General features: G+C 40.5%; 1 protein-coding gene across 3 annotated transcripts in view; it reads left to right on the top strand.

Moving 5' to 3' along the window:
- GUCY1A1 (guanylate cyclase 1 soluble subunit alpha 1) overlaps positions 1–22,216 on the top strand; it is a 67,256-nt gene extending 45,040 nt beyond the window's left edge. For all 3 annotated transcript variants that reach the window (XM_039360885.1, XM_039360887.1, XM_039360886.1), the window contains 7 exons: positions 1,524–1,585; positions 2,429–2,484; positions 5,166–5,875; positions 7,346–7,831; positions 8,387–8,530; positions 19,238–19,392; positions 19,612–22,216. In XM_039360885.1, coding sequence (XP_039216819.1) covers positions 1,524–1,585; positions 2,429–2,484; positions 5,166–5,875; positions 7,346–7,831; positions 8,387–8,530; positions 19,238–19,392; positions 19,612–19,813 — 1,815 coding nt within the window. In that variant the 3' untranslated portion in view covers positions 19,814–22,216. The remainder of the gene's footprint in view (positions 1–1,523; positions 1,586–2,428; positions 2,485–5,165; positions 5,876–7,345; positions 7,832–8,386; positions 8,531–19,237; positions 19,393–19,611) is intronic.
- Positions 22,217–23,110: the final 894 nt, after the last annotated feature.

Genomic DNA, 23,110 nt, shown 5'->3' with positions numbered 1-23,110 from the left:
ATGTTTTCTGTTATACCTGCAGAATTTTATATATGAATTGGCTGACAAAGTATTCCAATATGTCAGTGAATTGCTGATATGATATATAGGATTAAATTGCACCTACTTGTATGTGTTTTCTTAAATAGATCCAGATATATTTAAACATTAGATTTCTTTCTACTAGCTGAAGATAAGCTTATGTTACCCATTTTTTATTTGGAAAGATTTTTTCAACTATCACGCCCCAGATCTAATTATATATGTCCATTGATGTCAATCAGAGATTGTTCTAAGAATCATGTGGAGAATATAATATAGTTGAAATAGCATTAGATCAAGTTGACGATATCAATAAAATCTGTGTTTGTTACTTAATTTGAGTTTTAAAAAATAGAAATTGCAGAATCAAATGAGGAAATGGAAAGTCCTTGATATATTGTTTCTTTTAGATATAATTATTACATTTTGTTTTAATGAGAACTATTATTTCTATGGTAATTTCAAATATAAAATATTAAAGCCAGCACTACAGTTTTTCTTCAGGCAAAATAAGCTTCCTTCATACCTATTTTCCTTCCATTAAATGTCTAAAATTTTGGTGCAATAAATAATGAAAATGGTAACAGATGTTAAACATAATATCTACTCAAATGTGCCATTCTGATGGACCGTTAATAATAGGAATCTGGACAACCATCTATTGAAGATAGTTGGTGCCTGGATAACTATCTCTGTATATTCTGCATTGTGCAAAGGCCTGGCTTAATTGCTTAGATACCTTACAAGTCCCCTTCATTCTTCTTAGAAATTTGCTAACCAGAAGTCTCTTAAAGCCACAATCTCTGAGTTGGATTGCTGAGGAGTAATAGAGAATAATTGTGAAATACAAGTGCACTGTTCATTTTTTAAAAAACTTGTTGGTGCAATGACAGCTATTCCTGGTGAGCATATTATTCCAATGTATCATAAAATTATAAATTTATGATCTGTATGCAGATATGATGAAGAATCTTGGAAACGATTGCTACTATGCAGACAAGGCAGATACATTAGTTAGGAATTTTGGCAATCCCCAAATCCACTTATTTTTGTTTCGTATGGGATAGAATTCTATCTTAAACAAGAGCTCACAGCTGGGATATGTTCCTGGATTCAGTCCTGCTGCTGACTGGCCAGTTGGTTGGTTGCCATTTAGTAAAGAAACTATACTACAGCATCATGTCTAAATCATTTCAAGTTTCCTTATGTAAATATTCTCTCTGCCTTACCTAAATATCACTGTGCCTGTCTTTGAAGAAAGTAAAGAAACTACTCTTGGTCTAAACTGTGGTTGATAAAGTGTCACACATTATGTGCAGATCCTTGGAAAGAGACCTTCCTTTTAAATATATATTTCTATTAAATATATAGAATAGATTTACACCTGATCTAAATGACATTTGTGCCTTTTCTCTCCTTCTGCTTAAAAGACCAGGTTCTCTCTGACATTAGTATTACATATTGAAATATCATCTGATTTAATATGACCTTTCTCATTTCAGTATGAAAAGTTGTGTCTTGCATTTCAAAGAAGCCTAGCCAATAATAACATAAAAGAAATCAGGTAAATTATTATCTGTAGTTGCAGCATTTAAATTCAAAAAGAGTGATAGATTTATCTAGCAGTTATTGCTGCCTCATTGATCTCAATTTTCTATTATATAATGTCTAAGTTTTAATACTTACAAAGTATAAGTTGAATCGTAGCTTTATAGTATAGTTTCTTTTCTCGGTATTTTGGATTGTGATGCTTAATATGCTGTTGGTAGAGTGATGTATATTATTAAACAAAGGCTTTAATATTATTAAATGTAACACTCATATTCTTTTACAAAAATAGGGAGTGATTTTCTGTAAGTTAGCAAAGGTTCCTATCCCATTTATCCAATAAGTACAAGTATGGAGAAGACCACAAGATGGCAATAAAAATATATATAAAATGTGAACTTTGTTGCCATCTTCTGATCATCCAGATTTTTGCAGCTCAGGTTTGGTGACTCAATTTGTGCTGAACTATAAAACAGTGTCTTCTGTACTAAACAGCAAAGAATTTGAGCTATAATTTAATAGCAAAATTTGACTTTTTTTGTCAAAACAGGGTTAAGAGATTGAATCTTGAGTTGTACCCCCTTTTTAGAGTACTGAAATATTTCACTGATTTGGCTGCATGCTCTATCAGTTTTTAAGTATAGATTTAATCAGAATTTCATGGGTGAATATGGATATACAGTATATATGGTTAGAATGGTCATTTAATTTGAGAAAAATGGCGGAAAAACTGAGAATAAGCATTATACTTTAAACTCTGATATATTACTTATTGTTTTATTAACTGTGTATATTTATGTTTTATTTAATCTTTACTAGACAATTGCAGTTTTAAAATTGTGTTTTTCTTCCTTTACAGACAGTGTGGGGAAAAAGATTTTGAGAAGCTACTCACTGATCATGCAAATTTGGCTGGTAATTATATATTTATGAATAGCAAGTGCTAACACTACAATCAGTTTATTTAGTATCCCCAATAACCTGAGTTGTACCAAGACTACTAATGACATAGAGTCTTCTTTAATGTCTTACTATAAAAAGGAAGGCATGCAACTGAACAGGCAGATAATCACAATAATAACAGCTGAGTTTATGTCCCTTATATTCTGATAGCATGGCATAAAATTGTCAATAATGCTAACCATGTATATGTATATGTATGGTATGTAATGTATGTATGTATGTATTTAAGACATTTACACTCTACTTTTTATGATAAAAGGTTTCCTGATATATGTTGGATAAAATTTTATCATGGGGAACAGAGAAATGCCGTTCCCCCCAATTTTAAATGCCAATATTGGATCATTAAAAAAATGATTCTATTTTCTCTCCCACCACAATTGTTTCTCCTCTGTTTATTGCCTCTTTTGATATATTTTCATTATTCTGTGGATATCTTGTTGGTCAGTAGATAAAATTCATGGAGAGTATAAAACACAATGTATCAAGGATGCATATACTTCAGGAAATAATCTGATTGTCTAACAAAAGAAGTATGTAGTGATTAGAAGATCCAAAAGATCCTTTTTATTTTACATGCATACATACATACATACATGCAATTTGTTCATTACAAATAAGAACACCTGCTAAAAAATTTATTCCTTAAGTGGAGTTGCCTGCGGTTGTTGTTGTCTATTAGTTATTTAAAAGAATGTTGCCTTCCATGAAATTACTTGGCAGCATAGAACAGTACAAATAATAAATTGCTTAGGCTACAATCCCAAGGACATTCCTTTTAAAACTAATTCTCTCACTGTAGTGAAAGAGACATGTATAATCAAAACTATTTAATCTCACAAACCTTTTTCCAGGAGTTTTTAAGGAGAAGAGCAGAAAAAATAGGGAGGATGGGGCAGAGTAAAATGTATATCAGTTTAGATGCGTTACCACGAGAGATACAGGTAGTCCTCGGCTTACAACAGTTCATTTAGTGACCGTTCAAAGTCAGAACACCACTGAAAAAAGTGACTTAAGACCATTTTTCATACTTACAACCATTACGGCATCTCCATGGTCATGGGATCAAAAATCAGATCTTGGCAACTGACTCATATTTATGGTGGTTGCTGTGTTTCAGGGTCATGTGATCACCTTTTGTGACTTTCTTACAAGCAAAGTCAATGGGGAAGCCAGATTCACTTAACAACCATGTTGCTATCTTAACAGCTGCAGTCACCGACTTCACAATGGGGCAGAACTCACTTAATAACTGTCTCGCTTAGCAACATAAACTTTGGGCTTGATTATAATTGTAAATCGAGGACTACCTGTACAAGTCTAATCCTCCCTTGAATTCTGTAACTCAGTGCCAATTTATTGCTGATAGTTGACCATATTCTTGTGTATAGGCTTCAATAAATCATTTATGTTCCAACTTGCATGGATAGCCTGATTCTTTGATCCCAACAAGTTCCAAGGAAATGTTATAAAATGTTATAAAAAGAAAATATTAGAAATATGGAAAAGATTATAGCAGGGCTTCCCAGGCCTTGGGGTGATTGTGATGGGGAAGAGGATTAGATAGCACCATTGTGGTATTTCAACAAACACCGCTTTTTGATGTGCATTATGATGTTGCATCCATACCCAAAGGGATGGAGTTTGCCATCAAATATAGCAACATTGCTTTTATCACACTGATAAAACCAGTGAGTTCTGACTGTCCACTCATGGCTTCAAAACAAAATAGGAAACAACTATTCCACAACTGAAGTTGAGGTGATTTATTTAACTCTCTTTATTACTAGTATGAGGAAAACAATTTGAGGGGGGAAAAGGAAAAATAGGAAAGAAAAACATCTGTTGTTTTGCCCTCTCTTCTGCCATAGCAATAGGACCTTAGTTTGGTTCCCTAACAGGAAAAAATTCTAAACCATAGCTCATTCCCCCAAATGTCCTCTTCTTCTTCTTTTGTTATTCACACATATGCGCACACAAACAGTTCCCTGAATAAAAGATTAGAATGCAGTTCTCCTCTGATGTTGTCTCTCTGCGGAAAACATCAAATTAAATGTTATCTCAGATAATCTCAAATTCAAATTAAATATTAAGCTGCAAAGACAAAACTCCAAATCTGTAGAATCTGTTCCCTTGATTAGTAGAAAAAAAGCAGCAGTTTATTTTTTCTTATCCTTAGATTTTTCATTTCAGTCATTCGTCATTTGCATCTCTACCCTTCTCATTTCAGAAGGCCAAATGGCTATAAACAGATTAAATTTAGAAAAGGGTTAACGATCCCTCTGTGACCCATTTTATATTTTCCACTTGTACCAATAGTAATTTTTAGTAGAGCAATTACATCCCAAAGTTTGTTGGTGGTTACAATAATAAATGCTCACCATATTTTTACAAAAAAAAGCTAGAAGAAGAAAAATAATACTTTGCTTCAGTTATACAAGGTGTCAGGAGAGAAAAACTAACTGTAGAGATGATGTAAAATAGTTATTTATCTGAAGTGTTCAGTAATAGAAAACAGGGTTAAATAAAGTAAATGAAAGAATGTACATTGAAAATCAACTGCACATTGAATAGGGGAATTTAGAGACTGTATTTAGAACAATACTGGTAATCAAAATGTTTTATGCTGGCAGGAATTCCAGTCACTGTTATAAGAGAATCACTTGGTGAAGAGCTGTTCAAAATATGTTATGAAGAAGATGAACACATCCTTGGAGTTGTTGGGGGAAGTCTGAAAGACTTTTTGAACAGTTTCAGTACTCTTCTGAAGCAGAGCTCTCATTGCCATGAAGCTGGAAAAATGGGCAGAGTTGAAGAAGTCTCAATTTTGTGCTTGGAAAAAGATCCCAATTTTTTAAATGTATATTATTTTTCCCCCCAAAAACCAACCACACTCATTCTGTCTGGCATTATTAAGGCAGCAGCTCTCATTTTGTATGACATGGAGGTGGAAGTAATGGTAATGCCACCCAGCTTCTGCAAAGACAGTTCTGAGTTTATTGATCAACCTTATTTATTATATTCTGTGCATGTCAAAAGCACAAAGCCATCACTATCACCCTGTAAACCCCAATCTTCTCTTGTCATTCCTACTTCTATGTTCTGTAAAACGTTTCCTTTCCATTGCATGTTTGACAAGGGCATGGTTATATTGCAATTTGGCAATGGCATCAGGAGACTATTAAACAAAAGAGAATTTCAAGCAAAGCCACAGTTTCATGAGTGGTTTGAAATTTTAGCTCCTAAAATAAATTGCACATTTAGTGGGATCATGACAATGCTGAACATGCAGTTTAATATAAGAGTGAGACAAGGAGACAAAGTTCTTAAAAAGTCAACTGGGGTAAGAATTGGATGTATCTTTTTTCTTCATTTCTTCATTATATCTTTTTTTCTTTAATTAAGGTATGAGACTATGATTGAATTTGTGTATATTATGGTGAGCTACAGTTTGCTTAATTATTTTTTTTCAGATAAATAAGCCACCAACCATGGTTCATAGCCTACAGTGGCATGGTTCATAAAACAAATCAGATTATGGCTTATCATAATGAATGAACCAAGCCTATCAGTTGATTTGTGTAAATGATCTACCCCACCTTTTTAAGTTTTCACTTAATTCTCTTCACTGTGAATTTATGAAGGAGAGAAACATGTTAATTATTTGAATCTGTATCTTTCCTCTATGCATATTCATTTTTATTCAGTACAATAGATTTTCCAAAAGTGGGAGATGTTCTTGCATGCATTTGTGAAAAGCATTGGTTAGTTCTTCAGATTAATAGATGACGTTCATCTTGATGAAAATTGCAAGAATCTAGAGATACTTTGAAAAACACATTTTATCAGAAGATAAAAAATATAGAATATAGCAGTGATGGCGAACCTTTTAGAGACCAAGTGCCCAAACTGCAAACCAAAACCCACTTATTTATCACTGGGTGCCAGGTGGGCATGGCCCAGTGGGTGGTTGTGGCTGTGGTGGTCATGGCAGACTGGGTGGGTGTAGCCAAGGTGGGCATGGTCTCCTTGATGTTGCTCGTGGGGAGGGACGCCTGTGGAGGTCGGGCAGGGTTGGGGGAGATCCAGGGGGTCTCTGGAAGGTGGGGCGGTGAGCAGGAGGCTTGTCCTGTGGGGTGAGGAGAGGCAAGGCGAGGCAAGGCAGGGGTGCCATTGTTGCAGGGCAAGGCGAGGCAGGGGCCGGGGCGGCTGCTGCCTGACACTATCAGCCCCCGCACACAGCGGCCAGCGAGCGCATGGGGGCCGATAGTGTCCATCAGCAGCCACAGCCAGTCAGCCCCTTGACCGGTGCACTCTGGGGCTCCGCAACCCACCGCCAGCAGTTCAGAGAAGCCACCTCTGAGCTGAACGGCCAGCCGACAGCTGAGGAGGTGATGTAGTGGGTCATGCCCAGGAAAAGGAGAGCATGTGAGGCCAGGAGGGATAGGATGGGAGGGACGGAAACCAGCCGTGCTGGGATGCATCTGGCCACATGGGACCTCGGCAAGTTAGCAGGCAGCTGGTTGAAGAGGGACGGTTGCCATCTCGGGGGTATGGCATGCATGCCCACAGAGAGGGCCCTGAGTGCCGCCTCTGGCATGCATGCCATAGGTTTGCCACCACTGGAATATAGGCATCAGAAAGTAAAAAATCTATTAAATACAGAACTGATTATGGAGAAAAGGTACTCCAGATCAGTTTGTCTGGAATGTAGATAGATACCATAGAGTAAATAAGTTGATTTTTGTTATCTTTGTATATGTTAAGTAGCTTCAGAATTCTCTCATTGCCTCCTTTTTCTCTCTTGGCTTAGGTTATGGATCTTAAAGGACAAATGATTTACATTATTGAATCTAATGCCATTTTGTTCTTGGGATCTCCTTGTGTGGATAGACTGGAAGATTTCACAGGACGTGGCTTATATCTTTCAGATATTCCAATTCATAATGCACTTAGGGATGTTGTTTTAATAGGTGAACAAGCCAGAGCTCAAGATGGATTGAAGAAAAGATTAGGGAAGCTTAAAGTAACTCTTGAACAAGCTCATCAAGCTCTTGAAGAAGAGAAAAAAAAGACAGTTGATCTTTTGTGCTCTATTTTACCTGAGGAGGTTGCTCAGCAGCTATGGCAAGGACAAGTTGTACAGGCCAAGAAATTTAATAATGTCACAATGCTTTTTTCTGACATCGTAGGATTCACTGCAATCTGTTCTCAGTGTTCACCCATGCAGGTTATCACCATGCTTAATGAGCTCTACACTCGCTTTGATTATCAGTGTGGAGAATTGGATATCTACAAGGTAAAGAATAGTTTTTCCAAGAGAAATTATTACAAAAGTGAATGGGATTTGAAGAACTCTTTTGATTCAAAATTATAACAGGTTTAAAACATATATAATGGAGCATGTTTATTTGCAGCTAAACTGTAGTTATAATCAACTAGGAAGCATAATATACCAGTAACTTAGAAATTGATGCTTTAGCTGTAAAATGGGAAATTATATGCGTTAGACTGCAATCTCTCTTACATTTACCTTGAAATTAATATATTGATCTCAATGACACTATTTATGAGTAAGTACTTTGGGATTGCTGATAGTGCCTTGAAGTAGAATTCAGGATAAATATTTTGACAGAACATTGTTATTAGAAAGAAGAATTACCAAAAATGAATCAGACTTTGTTATGCAAAAATCTTTGGCAGTGATAGATTGCATAACAGAACTATTTACTTTGACTAAAAGAATGGAATAGTGAGTGGTTTGGGAAAGAATATGGTTGACAAAAGCATTTCAAACTTTTGAATTTCCTTTTTTAATTTTCTTATCTTATAAATTGTTCATTTTAATGTTTAGGTAGAAACCATTGGAGATGCATATTGTGTAGCTGGAGGCTTACATAAAGAAAATGAGACCCATGCGATTCAGATTGCACTAATGGCACTTAAAATGATGGTTCTGTCCAATGAAGTGATGTCACCACATGGAGAATCCATCAAGGTCAGCAAGCTATTTGAACATGACTTCGATTATTTTCTCTGTAGTTTCAGGTTTTTCCCAAAGCAATACTTGCACTTGAAGACTCACAGTTGTACTTCCTATGCATAATTCTTAACAAGTTTTTAGTTTGATATTAAAACAATTCCATTAATACAAATAAAATTATCTCCCTAGTGTCAGAATCCAATTATATTTCATCTCTAGTTATCAATTATAGAAAACCCCATTTCTGCCTTCTCTGGATTCTGTCATACAATGAAGGGGAGGGGGTGAACAAAGGGGCTTTATGGCCCTCACTTCCTTTGGTACAACTTCAAAGGGATTGAATGTGGATAGCACCAAAAAGGCCTAAACATAACAAAGGGGGCTATTACCTTTCATGTAGTTTTCTCTGAAGTCTCCATCCAGCCGGCAGTAAGAAAAAAGGGGGTGGGAATGTAATGCCTGAGACTGTCGCTGGAAGTAGGGGGTGATTGGGTGGGGCTATTGGGAAACCCCTTAAAACCTTGAATGGGAGAGCTTGGACCCCAAGTCCTGTCTAGAACGCCTGCAACCATTTTCTCTTAATAAAGGATTCCTGTTGGAAGAATTATTCCAAGAGTTCTGTCTTCTTAAGATGCAAAGTGGGGTGGGTCCTTACATTAGACAGGACTTGCAAAATTAATCCACCTGGAAGGGAGACTCTTGCCGGGAGATTTTGCAAAAAATTACCATGTCAGACAATGGAGCAAGACAGGGGGAAAACTCCCTGGAAAGAGAGCCGCTGACCCAATTGGAACCTTGCCAGATGTTGGGATACGAGAGGTCAGAGTCCTCAGGAGAAGAAGTGGTGGAGACACGGGACCACAAGCCTCGCTGGTCAATGGGCATTGGGAAGAAAAGTGAGTGGGGAAAGGAATCAAGAAAGGTGACGCTGAGACGGGGGCCCAAGCAACCAGAATGGAAGCAGGAGATGGAGAAATCACTGCGCGCAAGTGAAGAGGGAGAAAGCTGGGCACCGTACTCGGACTGGATCCTAGAGAAAGCTATTGACCTGATGAAGAGAACTCTCAGCTCCCTAGGAGAGGAGAATCCTGAGCCCTACAGCCGCCCCAGCTCCTGGAGCCGCAAAGGGAGAGACACCGAGGGGGAAGTGGAACCTGCAGCCCCGGGGACATCTGATGATCCAGTAGTCCCCACCCCCTACCGAACCACAGATGGCGATCTGGACGGAAGACACTACCACCAACAATGGAGGCAACGATCCATTCCAAGACGTCTGCCGTTGGAGGTGAAATTCAAAGGGGAGCCAACACGCTTGGGGTTTTTCCTAACCCAAGTCCTCAGCTATATGGAAGAATATGGGCAGGACATCCCCAGCGACAAAGCCCGCATCTGGATCGTGCAATCTACCCTGGATGGACCGGCTGCAGATTGCGTGGTGAACTTACATGACTCCAATGCCTCAGAACTCAGCAACTTCAACCGTTTCATGTCCTCTCTGAGAAGACGATTTGAAGATCCCCTGGCTGATCGCAAAGCCCGCGAAAGGATAAAAACGATGAGGCAAGGCAAACGCCCGGTGGCTGAATATACACAAGAATTCCGGGCCATTGACAGCAAACTGAACTGGCCAGAAGACATCCTCCTTAGCCATTTCAAAGATGGACTAAATTATGATCGATATGACGCTTGCCTGCCCCGAGGGGACCCACACCAACTTGAGGAATGGTACATCTTGGCAGAGGAAGCAGAGATCGACATATTGAAAAGACACCGCCGAGGAAAACAATGGAGCCGCTCCCCGCCTGAGTTGACACACGAACCAGTGAAACCATCGGCTACAGCCAAGAAGCAAATGGGATGTTTCAAGTGCGGAAGAGAAGGGCATTGGGCTGTAGAATGCCGCTCCAAAGCCCCCCAGCACAACCCAGACAGATCCCCAATCAGCAAATCCGGAAAGTCTTCAGCTAAGCCAAAAGAAACTGCCATGAGAATGATGGAAATTGCAGAACCCCCCACTTCTGCTCATCATGGGGAAAGAACTCCAGCCTACACCACAGGGCCAGTGGACGTCTCAGATGACAGCTCGGAGGGTGAACCCCTGGTAAGTGGACACTTCGCACCCATCCTCAAGACAGTGACTATATTAATTCCCCCCATCCCCGAAGCTCTGAAGGTGAAAGCCTTAGTAGACTCTGGCTGCACCCACTGCCTCATTAGCACAACACTAGTGGGGAATCTGGGCATCCCATCGAGGAGACTGGAACAACCAATCTCATTTGGCCAGTTAGATGGATCCATAGCAGGGGGGGTGCCAGCTACCCTAGCCACTCTACCAATACACCTCTCTCTGGGCAAACATGAGAGGACATAACGTTTATGGTGACCCCAGGCATGGAATGCCCAATGATTCTATGGATGGAATGGTTGAAAAAATGGAACCCCTGGGTAAATTGGAGGATGACAGAAATCAAATTCCCGAAGGGGGACCCTATGGACTTAAAACCCGAAGGGGGGCTACCAGAATCAAGAATAGAAAAAGCATCCATGGGAGAGGAAAAGGGACTAACAGAAATACTAGAAGAATACAGAGACCTTGCTGAAGTTTTCAGTGAGGAGAGGGCGAATGAGCTCCCCCCCCCCCACCAATCCACAGACTGTGCCATTGAATTCAAGCCTGGGGCAAAACTCCCGAAACCCAGATTATACTCCATGAGCCCAAAGGAGAAGGAGGAAATGAAAAGATTCATTAAAAAAAACCTACAGAGGGGTTTCATTGAGCCAGCCAAACCTAAAGTGGCTGACCCAGTCCTTTTTAGAGAGAAGAAGGATGGCTCTTTACGCTTATGCGTGGATTATAGGGCCCTGAATACAATCAGTGAAAGCAACCTATACCCTCTGCCCCTCATGAAAGACATGCTGTCACACCTCTCGAAAGGGAAAAATTTTTTCTAAACTAGACCCAAGGGAAGCTTACTATCGCGTGAGAATTAAGGAAGGGGACGAATGGAAGACCGCATTTAACTGCCCCATGGGGTGTTATCAATTCAAAGTCTTGCCATTTGGATTACAAGGGGGCCCTGCACTCTTTATGCAATTAATCAATGACGTTCTAAGGGAGCACCTGTTTATGGGGGTCCTTGTTTACTTGGACGACATTCTTATCTTCACTGAAACAAAAGAGGAACATGTCAACCTTGTCAGAGCGGTTTTAAAGAAACTGCAAGCCGCCCACCTATATGCCAAACTCTCAAAATGCGAATTCCACCAGGAAAGGATAGACTCCCTAGGTTATCGCATATCCCCCCAGGGCATTGAAATGGACCCAGAGAAGGCCAGAGCAGTATTAGATTGGGTACCACCCCGCACAAGAAAGCAACTACAAAGTTTCCTGGGCTTTGCAAACTTTTACCGCCAATTCATCCCCTCATTTGCCCAGATAGCCTTGCCCTCACTAACTTACTAAAAACGAAGGGAGCATCCTCAATAAAACCTAGCCAGCCACTAACATGGACAATGGAGTGCCAAGCAGCATTTGAGAGACTAAAGAGACTTTTTTCTGCTGAACTAGTACTAAGACACCCAGACATGTACAAGCCCTTCGTAATACAGGCAGATGCAAGTGATGTGGCAGTGGGGGCTGTTCCATTACAAGAAAACGATGATGGAGTATTGCAACCCTGTGCATATACATCCAAGAAACTCACAGAAACAGAACAGCGCTGGCCCGTATGGGAGAAGGAGGCATATGTGATACGTTGGGCATTACTCACGTGGCAACAGTTCCTGGAAGGCAACAAAATCCCCTTCTAGGTGTGGACTGATCACAAAAATTTGGAAGCCCTGAAAATGCCCAGGAAACTCAATCCCAAACAAGCCCGCTGGTCCCAGCATTTTCACCAGTTCCAATTTAAACATTTACCAGGGAGAAAGAACTTCCTGGCAGATGCACATCTCGCATGCCAAAATATAATAGCGCACGAACCACTGACTCTAAAGGTTCTCAACCTTTCTAATGCCGCGACCCCATAATACAGTTCCCCATGTTGTGGTGACCCCCAACCACTTATACATCACCGGGTGCCAGGGGCGTGGCCAAAGAAAAGGGGGAAAAAATGGCGGAGAGCCTTGTTTGGCGACCCCCGTGAAATGGTCGTTCGACCCCAAATGGGGTCCCGACCCATAGGTTGAGAACCACTGCTCTAAACCAATAATGGCAAAGTCACAACTGGCAGCACCAGTAACCACAAGAACCCAAGCTAAATTAAAACCACAACTGGACAGAGAAACTGGAATTGAATTCAGAAAAAGTTTGAAATAGACGAATGGTTCCAGAAAAAAAAACGTGTGCACAATAAGAGACGGGTTGCCTTGGGTAGGGGAAAAGTTATATATACCAACAACCCAAACAGTCACTTTCATGCAGCTTTGCCATGACACAAAATCAGCAGGGCATTTTAGATTTGTAAAAACTTTACACTTAATTAAATGGCAATTTTGGTGGCCATCAATAAAAAAGGACATAGAAAGTTATGTAGCCAGTTGCCCAAAATGTGCCACTGCAAAGAGGTTGCAAGGGAAATCGCCAGGACTATTACAAACAGTGGCAAATCCCTCAGCCCCCTGGAGAGAAATAGCCATGGATTTTATAGTGGAATTGCCAGAAAGCAATGGGAATATTGTGGTCTGGATGGTCACGGACTTGTTTTCGAAACAGGACCCACTCGTTTTGTGAGGCAGGGAGGTGTTTCCAGGCAACTAGGTACTGAGTTGCTCCATGATATCTCCTAGAGTCAAGGATTTCCTTTATTTCGAAGTGTTGTTCACCCTCCACCATGATTGGAGGTGGTGGGGGGGGATTTTTGGCCGTAGAGGTGACTGATGCTCTCTTTTCAGCAAGCTGCAATGAAAAATTGGGTGTATTTGCCTGAGATTTTTGGGTAATTCTAATTCTACTGTTACTGGATTTATGATTCTTTTAATTGGAAAAGGTCCTATATATTTTGGTCCAAGTTTTTTACAGGGCTGTAGGGACTTTAGGTATTTTGTAGATAAGTACACCATTTCTCCTATAATGAATGGTGTAGGCTCAACCCTTTTTTTATCGGCTTGTGCTTTGTATGCCTGCCTAGCTTCATCTAGTGATTTTCTAACTATTGGCCAGGTTTTTTGTAGGTTTTCCATCCATTCTTTCAGTGAAGGGATCGTTGGTTCGTTTGGGGTTAACTCTGGCATAGGGTTGAAACTTTGACCGTTGGCTATTTGAAAAGGAGTGTAGCCTGTGCTGGAGTGGACTGCATTATTGTAGGCAACTTCTGCAAAAGGAAGTAAGTCCGTCCAATCACTCTGTTGGAAATTTAAAAAACATCTCAAATATTGCTCAAGTACCGAATGGCACCGTTCCGTTTGTCCATCCCCTTGTGGATGATGGCTAGATGTCAGTCCCTGAGTGGTCCCTAAGAGGGATAAAAATTCCTTCCAAAATGCAGACGTAAATTGCACTCCCCTATCAGAGATGATGCATTGGGGTGCCCCGTGCAATCTGTAAATGTGCTGGATGAAAAGTTTTGCTAAGGCCTTTGCAGTGGGAATCTTTTGGCAAGGGATAAAGTGCACCTGTTTGGAAAATAAGTCTGTGACTGTCCAGATAACAGTATTCCCATTGCTTTCTGGCAATTCCACTATAAAATCCATGGCTATTTCCCTCCAGGGGGCTGAGGGACTTGCCACTGGTTGTAATAGCCCTGGCGATTTCCCTTGCAACCTCTTTGCCGATGCACAGGTTGGGCAGCTGGCAACATAACTTTCTATGTCCTTTTTTATTGATGGCCACCAAAATTGCCGTTTAATTAAGTGTAAAGTTTTTACAAATCCAAAATGCCCTGCTGATTTTGTGTCATGGCAAAGCTGCATGAACGTGATTCTTTGGGTTGTTGGTATATATAACTTTTCCCCTACCCAAGGCAACCCGTCTCTCATTGTGCACACATTTTTGTTTTTCTGGAACCATTCATCTGTTTCCAAACTTTTTCTGAATTCAATTCCAGTTTGGCTGTCCAGTTGTGGTTTTAATTTGGCTTGGGTTCTTGTGGTTACTGGTGCTGCCAGTTGTGACTCTGCCATTATTGGTCTAGAGTCTGTGGTTCGTGCGCTGTTATATTGAGGCATGTGAGATAGAACATCTGCCAGGAAGTTCTTTCTCCCTGGTAAATGTTTGAGCTTAAACTGGAATTGGTGAAAATTTTTGTGATCGGTCCACACCTGGAAGGGGATTTTGTTGCCTTCCAGGAACTGTCGCCACGTGAGTAATGCCCAATGTATCCCATAAGCCTCCTTCTCCCATACGGGCCAGCGCTGTTCTGTTTCCGTGAGTTTCTTGGATGTATATGCACAGGGTTGCAATACTGCATCATTATTTTCTTGTAATAGCACAGCCCCCACTGCCACATCACTTGCATCTGCCTGTATTATGAAGGGCTTGTCCATATCTGGGTGCCTTAGTACTAGTTCGGCAGAGAAAAGTCTCTTTAATCTCTCAAACGCTGCTTGGCACTCCATTGTCCATGTTAGTGGCTGGCTAGGTTTTACTGAGGATGCTCCCTTCGTTTTTAGTAAGTTAGTGAGGGGCAAAGCTATCTGGGCAAATGAGGGGATGAATTGGCGGTAAAAGTTTGCAAAGCCCAGGAAACTTTGTAGTTGCTTTCTTGTGCGGGGTGGCGCCCAATCTAATACTGCTTTGACCTTCTCTGGGTCCATTTCAATGCCCTGTGGGGATATGCGATAGCCTAGGTAGTCTATCCTTTCCTGGTGGAATTCGCATTTTGAGAGTTTGGCATATAGGTGAGCGGCTCGCAGCTTCTTTAAAACCGCTCTGACAAGTTTGACGTGTTCTTCTTTTGTTTCAGTAAAGATAAGAATGTCGTCCAAGTAAACAAGGACCCCCTTAAACAGGTGCTCCCTTAGAACGTCATTGATTAATTGCATAAAGACTGCAGGGCCCCCTTGTAATCCAAATGGCAAGACTTTGAATTGATAGCACCCCATGGGGCAGTTAAATGCAGTCTTCCATTCATCCCCTTCCTTAATTCTCACGCGATAGTAAGCTTCCCTTAGGTCTAGTTTAGAGAAAATTTTCCCTTTCGATAGGTGTGACAGCATGTCTTTCATGAGGGGCAGCGGGTATAGGTTGCTTTCACTGATTGTATTCAGGGCCCTATAATCCACGCATAAACGTAAAGAGCCATCCTTCTTCTCTCTAAAAAGGACCAGGGCAGCCACTTTAGGCTTGGCTGGCTCAATGAAACCTCTCTCTAGGTTTTTTTTAATAAATCTTTCCATTTCCTCCTTCTCCTTTGGGCTCATGGAGTATAATCTGGGCTTCGGGAGTTTTGCCCCAGGCTTGAATTCAATGGTACAGTCTGTGGGTCAGTGGGGGGGAAGCTCATTCGCCCTCTACTCACTGAAGACTCAGCAAGGTCCCTATATTCCTCTGGTATTTCTGTTAATCTTTTTTCCTCTCCTATGGATGCTTTTTCTATTCTTGATTCTGGTAGCCTCCCTTGGGGTTTTAAGTCCATAGGGTCCCCCTTCGGGAATTTGATTTCTGTCGTCCTCCAATTTACCCAGGGGTTCCATTTTTTCAACCATTCCATCCCTAGAATCATTGGGCATTCCATACCTGGGGTCACCACAAACGTTATGTCCTCTTCATGGTTGCCCAGGGAGAGGTGTATTGGCAGAGTGGCTAGGGTAGCTGGCACCCCCTCTGCTATGGATCCATCTAGCTGGCCAAATGAGATTGGTTGTTCCAGTCTCCTGGATGGGATGCCCAGATTCCCCACTAGTGTTGGGCTAATGAGGCAGCGGGTGCAGCCAGAGTCTATTAAGGCTTTCACCTTCACAGCTTCGGGCATGGGGGGGATTAATATAGTCACTGTTTTGAAGATGGGTGTGATGCATCCACTTACCAGGGGTTCGCCCTCTGAGCTGTCATCTGAGGCATCCACCGGCCCTGTGGTGTAGGCTGGAGTTCTTTCCCCTTGGTGAGCAGAAGTGGGGGGTTCTGCAATTTCCATCATTCTCATGGCCGTTTCTTTTGGCTTAGCTGAAGACTTTCCGGGTTTGTTGATTGGGGATCTGTCTGGGTTGTGCTGGGGGGCCTTTGAGCGGCATTCTACAGCTCGATGCCCTTCTCTTCCGCACTTGAAACACCCCATTTGCTTCTTGGCTGTATCCGATGATTTCACCGGTTGGTGTGTCAGCTCAGGCGGGGGGCGGCTCCATTGTTTTCCTCGGCGGTGCCTCTTCAATATGTCGATCTCTGCTTCCTCTGCCAAGACGTACCATTCCTCAAGTCGATGTGGGTCCCCTCGGGGCAGGCAAGCATCATATAGATCATAGTTTAGTCCGTCTTTGAAATGGCCAAGGAGGATGTCTTCTGGCCAATTCAGTTTGCTGGCAATGGCCCAGAATTCTTGTGTATACTCAGCCACTGGGCGTTTGCCTTGCCTTGCCTCATCGTTTTTATCCTTTCGCGGGCTTTGCGATCAGCCAGGGGGTCTTCAAATCGTCTTCTCAAAGAGGACATGAAACGGTTGAAGTTACTGAGTTCTGGGGCATTGGAGTCATGCAAGTTCACCACCCAATCTGCAGCTGGTCCATCCAGGGCAGATTGCACGATCCGGATGCGGGCTTTGTCGCTGGGAATGTCCTGCCCATATTCCTCCATGTAGCTGAGGACTTGGGTTAGGAAAAACCCCAAGCGTGTTGGCTCCCCTTTGAATTTCACCTCCAACGGTGGACGTCTTGGAATGGATCGGTGCCTCCGTTGTGGGTGGTAGTGTCTTCCATCCAGATTGCCATCTGTGGTCCGGTAGGGGGTGGGGGCTCCTGGATCAGTAGATGTCCCTGGGGTTGCAGGTTCCACGTCCCCCTCGGTGTCTCTCCCTTTGTGGCTCCAGGAACTGGGGCGGCCGTAGGGCTCAGTATTCTCCTCTCCTAGGGAGCTGAGAGTTCTCTTCATCAGGTCAATAGCTTTCTCTAGGATCCAGTCTGAGTACGGTGCCCAGCTTCCTCCCTCTTCACTTGTGTGCAGGGATTTCTCCATCTCCTGCTTCCATTCTGGTTGCTTGGTCCCCCGTCTCAGGGTCACCTTTCTTGATTCCTTTCCCCACTCACTTTTCTTTCCAATGCCCATTGACCAGCGAGGCTTGTGGTCCCGTGTCTCCACCACTTCTTCTCCCGAGGAATCTGACCTCTCGGATCCCAACATCTGGCAAGGTTCCAACTGGGTCAGCGGCTCTCTTTCCAGGGAGTTTTCCCCCTCTCTTGCTCCATTGTCTGACATGGTAAATTTTTGCAAAATCCCCCGGCAAGGGTCTCCCTTCCAGGTGGATTAATTTTGCAAGTCCTGTCTAATGTAAGGACCCACCCCACTTTGCATCTTAAGAAGACAGAACTCTTGGAATAATTCTTCCAACAGGAATCCTTTATTAAGAAGAAGTGGTTGCAGGCGTGCTAGACAGGACTTGGGGTCCAAGCTCTCCCATTCAAGGTTTTAAGGGGTTCCCCAGCAGTCCCACCCAATCACCCCCCCCTTCCAGTGATAGTTTCAGGCATCACAATTCCACCCCCTTGCTCCTTTCTTTCGTCTGTATGGAGACTTCAGATAACTACATGAAAGGTAAATAGCTCTCTTTTGTCATGGTAAGGTTCTTTGATGCTATTTACATTCAAAGTCTCTCTTTGATGTTGCAATAAACACATTCAGCTCCTTAGAAGTCTAGTGAAGGAAGTGAGGGTCATAAAGCCCCTTTGTTCTCCCCCTTCTCTCCCTCTTATGGCAGAATCCAGAGAAGGCAGAATTGGGAGTTTCTATATTTGATAATTAAAGATGAAATATAATTGGATTATTCCAAGAGTTCTGTCTTCTTAAGATGCAAAGTAACAAATCCAGAGTTCAAACCTCTCATCCTTTTTTTCCGCTCATGTATGTTAATGTTATGATAGTTAGGCACTTTTTTTGTGAATGGGAGGAATGGGTGATGTTATTGCAGTGGATTATCTGTTTTCAGGAAATCTCTTCTGTTATTACTGTCCCATGTAATATTACTGTGTATGCTTTTTTCATACACATTTTAATTTAATATGCAAATAATATTTCATATTAATGATGCATTAGTCTATTTGTTGTGAGTTGTATTTCATATTAACTTGAGGTTTTCATAGTTCATTAGCAGGACAGATGAATGACATCAGATAATTTGTTGTCCTGCTTTTTTTAAATCTCCCAATCTTGTAAAATTGGGCATGTTTGAGTAGAAGATGACTATGAGCAGCAGGAAAACTTTTTTTTTTTTTTGCAAAATTGGGTTTTAGATATGGTGCTTGCTCTTAGACTATTTTGTATATAATGCTTACTATATTATTATATTATCACATGCAATAGTGATAACATACATATTTGAGACTTTAAGGATTTTGATGTTTCTTTATTATAGGCTGTGGTTGAATCTTTCTATATATGATAGATTTGAATTATCTCAGTATTTCATATTTTAGAAGCCTCTAAAATTTAAGCATTGGAACTCAACTGAATACAGCATCCAAACTGAGTTCACAATTCATCCTGACATATAGAAATATGTAGAACTCAATAATGTTTTCATTTTCGCTAAATGTGGTTATGATTTTTAACATCTCTTTCTTCTTTCTCTCTTATAAAAGATGCGTATAGGACTACATTCTGGCTCTGTTTTTGCTGGGGTTGTTGGTGTGAAAATGCCACGTTACTGTCTATTTGGAAACAATGTAACACTTGCCAACAAGTTTGAGTCTTGCAGTATCCCTAGGAAAATAAATGTCAGCCCCACTACCTACAGGTATAGTATCTTACCATGTCCAGTACTCGCTTTTGCTGCTTGTTCCTTACCCCTGTAACAATGATCTGAAACCTTCCTTCTGTCCAGTGGCATTTTTCTGAATTCTTACCATGTTACCTTATGTGGAGTGATGATAGCTCTTCCAGTCTCCTAACTATGCTGATGAGAGGTACAGGTTATATCTGAAATACGTAATAATACTTTTCATTCTCATTGCAGGTTGATAAAGGATCACCCTGGCTTTGTGTTTACTCCTCGCTCAAGACAAGAACTTCCTCCCAACTTTCCAAGTGATATACCTGGAATCTGCTACTTTCTTGACGCTTATCTTCAGGGGAAAAGTACAAAAGCCTGGTTTCAGAAGAAAGATGCTGAAGAAGACAAAACAAATTTCTTGGGGATATCAACAGGAGTGGATTAAATTGTATTTTGGAGACAAAACAGTGTGTATGTATGTGTGTGTTTGTAATATTTCTGAGTTTTGATTTCCTTTTGTTAAAGAAATATAATAGCACTTTAGCTTATTAATCACTTGAAAGCCAGTATTAAATTTTAGATAAAAAGGATATTGCATACTATGTGGAATTTTTATTATGATAATATATTAAGTGTGTAAAAAAGAATAGTTGAAGCAGTAACAAGATAGAGATAATCTGCCTATGAAGAATTCTGTCCCTCCAGCAATGAACGTTGAAGCCAGTTTTTTGATAATGTGCTTACACCTCCCCAAATTTCCCAGTTTTTGGAATCAGCTTTCACAAGTTTCTCAGCATTCTACACCTCCATCTGGGGCTGTGTGAGCATCAGAGCATGTACTATAACTTTTTCTTTTTTTAAGAGAGCAATTAGGTGTAGTGGTTAAGTTGCTGGCCTAGAAGATAGGAGACTGAATTCACCTTAGGCTTGAAAGCCGACTGGGTGACCTTGGGCCGGTCACTGTCTCTCAGCCTAACTCACTCATGGGATGGTTGTGGGGAAAATAGGAGGAAGGAATATTATGTATGTTTGTCACCTTAGAGTTATTTATAAAGTAATAGGTGGGATAAAAATTAAATATTACATACATAGGTGATATACACACGACCGGCCAGATGAATGCCACAGCTGTTTAGTAAATTTTTCTATTATTTCATAAGGAATTAGAGAGTGCAGCCATACATTATGGTCTAGTTACTGCTAAGGATGCCAACAAGCTGTTTAGACTAAAACATAAACACAGCCCCCAAAGTCATAGTTTATGGGATTTGTAGTCCAGAATATCTGGATACCTGCCTGTTGAAATCCAATTCTTGCTCTCTTTTTTTCCCTGAACATCCTTTTTATGGTTGACTTCCTTGGCAATTTTCTTGTTATGTATAAATTAACTTTGATGACACTGTGCTTCCTGTTTCTAGTCAGTTAAACAATATTTGCACCTGTGGACTAAATTCAGAATTGCCTCTGGTTCATTCTATGTCTAGTCTTTTAATGCACAACTCTTAATATTATTTACAATTTATATCTTTCCATGAAAATAGTATATGTTTTATCCAGTTTATGTGAAGGCCATTAAAATTACTCACTATTGCAATATTGCAATATTTGCTCCTTAACAACAATAAGAGTGCTTTGGTCAGATGGTAATATCAAAGATTATGGAAATACTAAGAGGTAATCATTTAGATGACAATTTTATTTGCACCTATCTAGATAAATGCCAATGAATTCAGTAGGACTTTTGAGTAAACATACATAGGATTATTATTTCCCTATTTGTATGGAGTTGGCAATTTTTAGAACTATTATACACAAGATGCCACTCACTGCTATCACTGTATATAAATTAATATATGTAATATATTGTATAATCAAATCTAAAATTTGTATTCAAACAGCATTTTAAGTTTGTGAAGTACACATTTTATAGGAAGCACATTCTGTATATACCCTGTTCTGTATAATAGCAATAAATGTTTTCTCAAGTAATTTTAACTGTTTAGATTAAATAATTTTTGCTTAACAGTATTAACATAGCAATATGGGAAAATATGAAATGAATCAAATATATGTATATAGAGACTTTGAATATATTATGGTAATGTTTGAGCTCAATAAAAAGAATTACACAGAAAGGATGTACAGAACTTTGATAGCACAAAAATTGATATACTTTATTTGCCAGTTGTGCTTAATAATAAAATTAATATCATAGGGCAACATTTAATTTAATTCAATCCTTATGTTTTTCAGTCCTGAGTAGATCCTCTACTATTCTTTTTTTAACAAAGAGAACTTAACATTACTCTTATAGTTCCTAATATTTCTGAATAACTAGACATGCTTACTTCAACTCACTAGTGCCAGTATGCTTATTAATTAGGGCTCATTTTTGTTCCATGTCATACCTCGGAGATAGCTATGCTAACACCATAATCTGAAAAGAAATAGGTAGGGAAATTGAAAACCAATTTCATTTCATTTACAATTTATATTAAAATGAAATATAGTACTATCAAGTTTGGAAACAATGTTTCTAGGTCTCTGGAGGCCACACAGGGCTTCTGATGACACCACAGACTTCAGGCTGTGCAACATACCTATTATGGGTAGAGAAACACAAGTAACTTTTTCATTGCAACATTCTGGTCTTTCATGTATAGATGATTTTCAGAAATGAGAAGAAATCAATGATAGCACATGGTAAAAAAAGAATAGTATTTTTAATGATGTGGCGAATTAGATATTATTTTAGATCATATTGTATAATGCATTTCATAAATTTGTGACCAATGGGACATGAATTTTTCCATTTGTATTTGTATCCCATTATATTTGTATTGTTTCATTTCTTTCTTCTCTTTTTTGTATTTGATTGAATATGTAGCTCGGTTCTCAGCTGCAGAGGCCTTTCTGGAAGACCTCTGACAGCAAAATGCAGGCCAGGGGCACCGCACGTGTCAATCTGGAGCTCCATTCTCAGCTGCAGAGGCATTTCCTGAAGGCCTCTGATGGCGAAATGGAGGCCAGGAGTGATGCATGCGAGTGGCAGTGAGCAGCTGCAGAAGAAGTGGGCCGGCTGGGTGGGACAGTTGGTGCGTCCGTCGCAAAGTAAGACCATGGAAAAGACACCCCTCTTGGTGCCTCTTTTGGAGGAAAAACAAACAAACAAAAAACACCCGGGTCTTATTTTTGGGGGGGAAATGGTATATATGAAACATAAATATGAAACCTGGAAAATGTGCAGGAAAGGGGTCTGGAGGCTAAATCATTTGTTGAACAGTTTAAAAAGTTAGATATGACTAGCCTAACAATGAGAAGGATTATGGGTGACATGATAGCTGTATTCCGGTATTTGAGGGGCTGTCACAGTGAAGAGGAGATTGACTTATTCTCCAAAGCACCAGAGGGCAGGACAAGAAGTAATGGGGGAAGCTTGCTAAAGAGATCCAATGTAAGGAACCACTTCAATCCACATCTTAAGAAAGCAGAACTCTTGGAAGCAGTCTCTTCCAACAGGAATTTTTATTAAAATAAACTGATAGTAGGCACAATAGACAGGATCTGAGGGATTCCCTTATACATCAATGTTTTAAAGTGTCCCTATGCAAACTCCTCCCCACATTCCTTCTGGCCGACTCAGGCCGGCAATTCTCTAGGTGTTAAACCGATGAACGATAACATCAAACCGGCTCCATGATCATTAACCAGCTCTTCAGATTTTATCTTGACGACAGAGAAA

This window comes from Crotalus tigris, unplaced genomic scaffold, assembly GCF_016545835.1.
Source record: "Crotalus tigris isolate CLP2741 ecotype Arizona unplaced genomic scaffold, ASM1654583v1 scf7180000019175.1090142, whole genome shotgun sequence".
Lineage (NCBI taxonomy): Eukaryota > Metazoa > Chordata > Lepidosauria > Squamata > Viperidae > Crotalus > Crotalus tigris.
The sequence above is the reverse complement of the archived record's forward strand: the minus strand, read 5'-3'. Positions and strand labels throughout refer to the sequence as shown.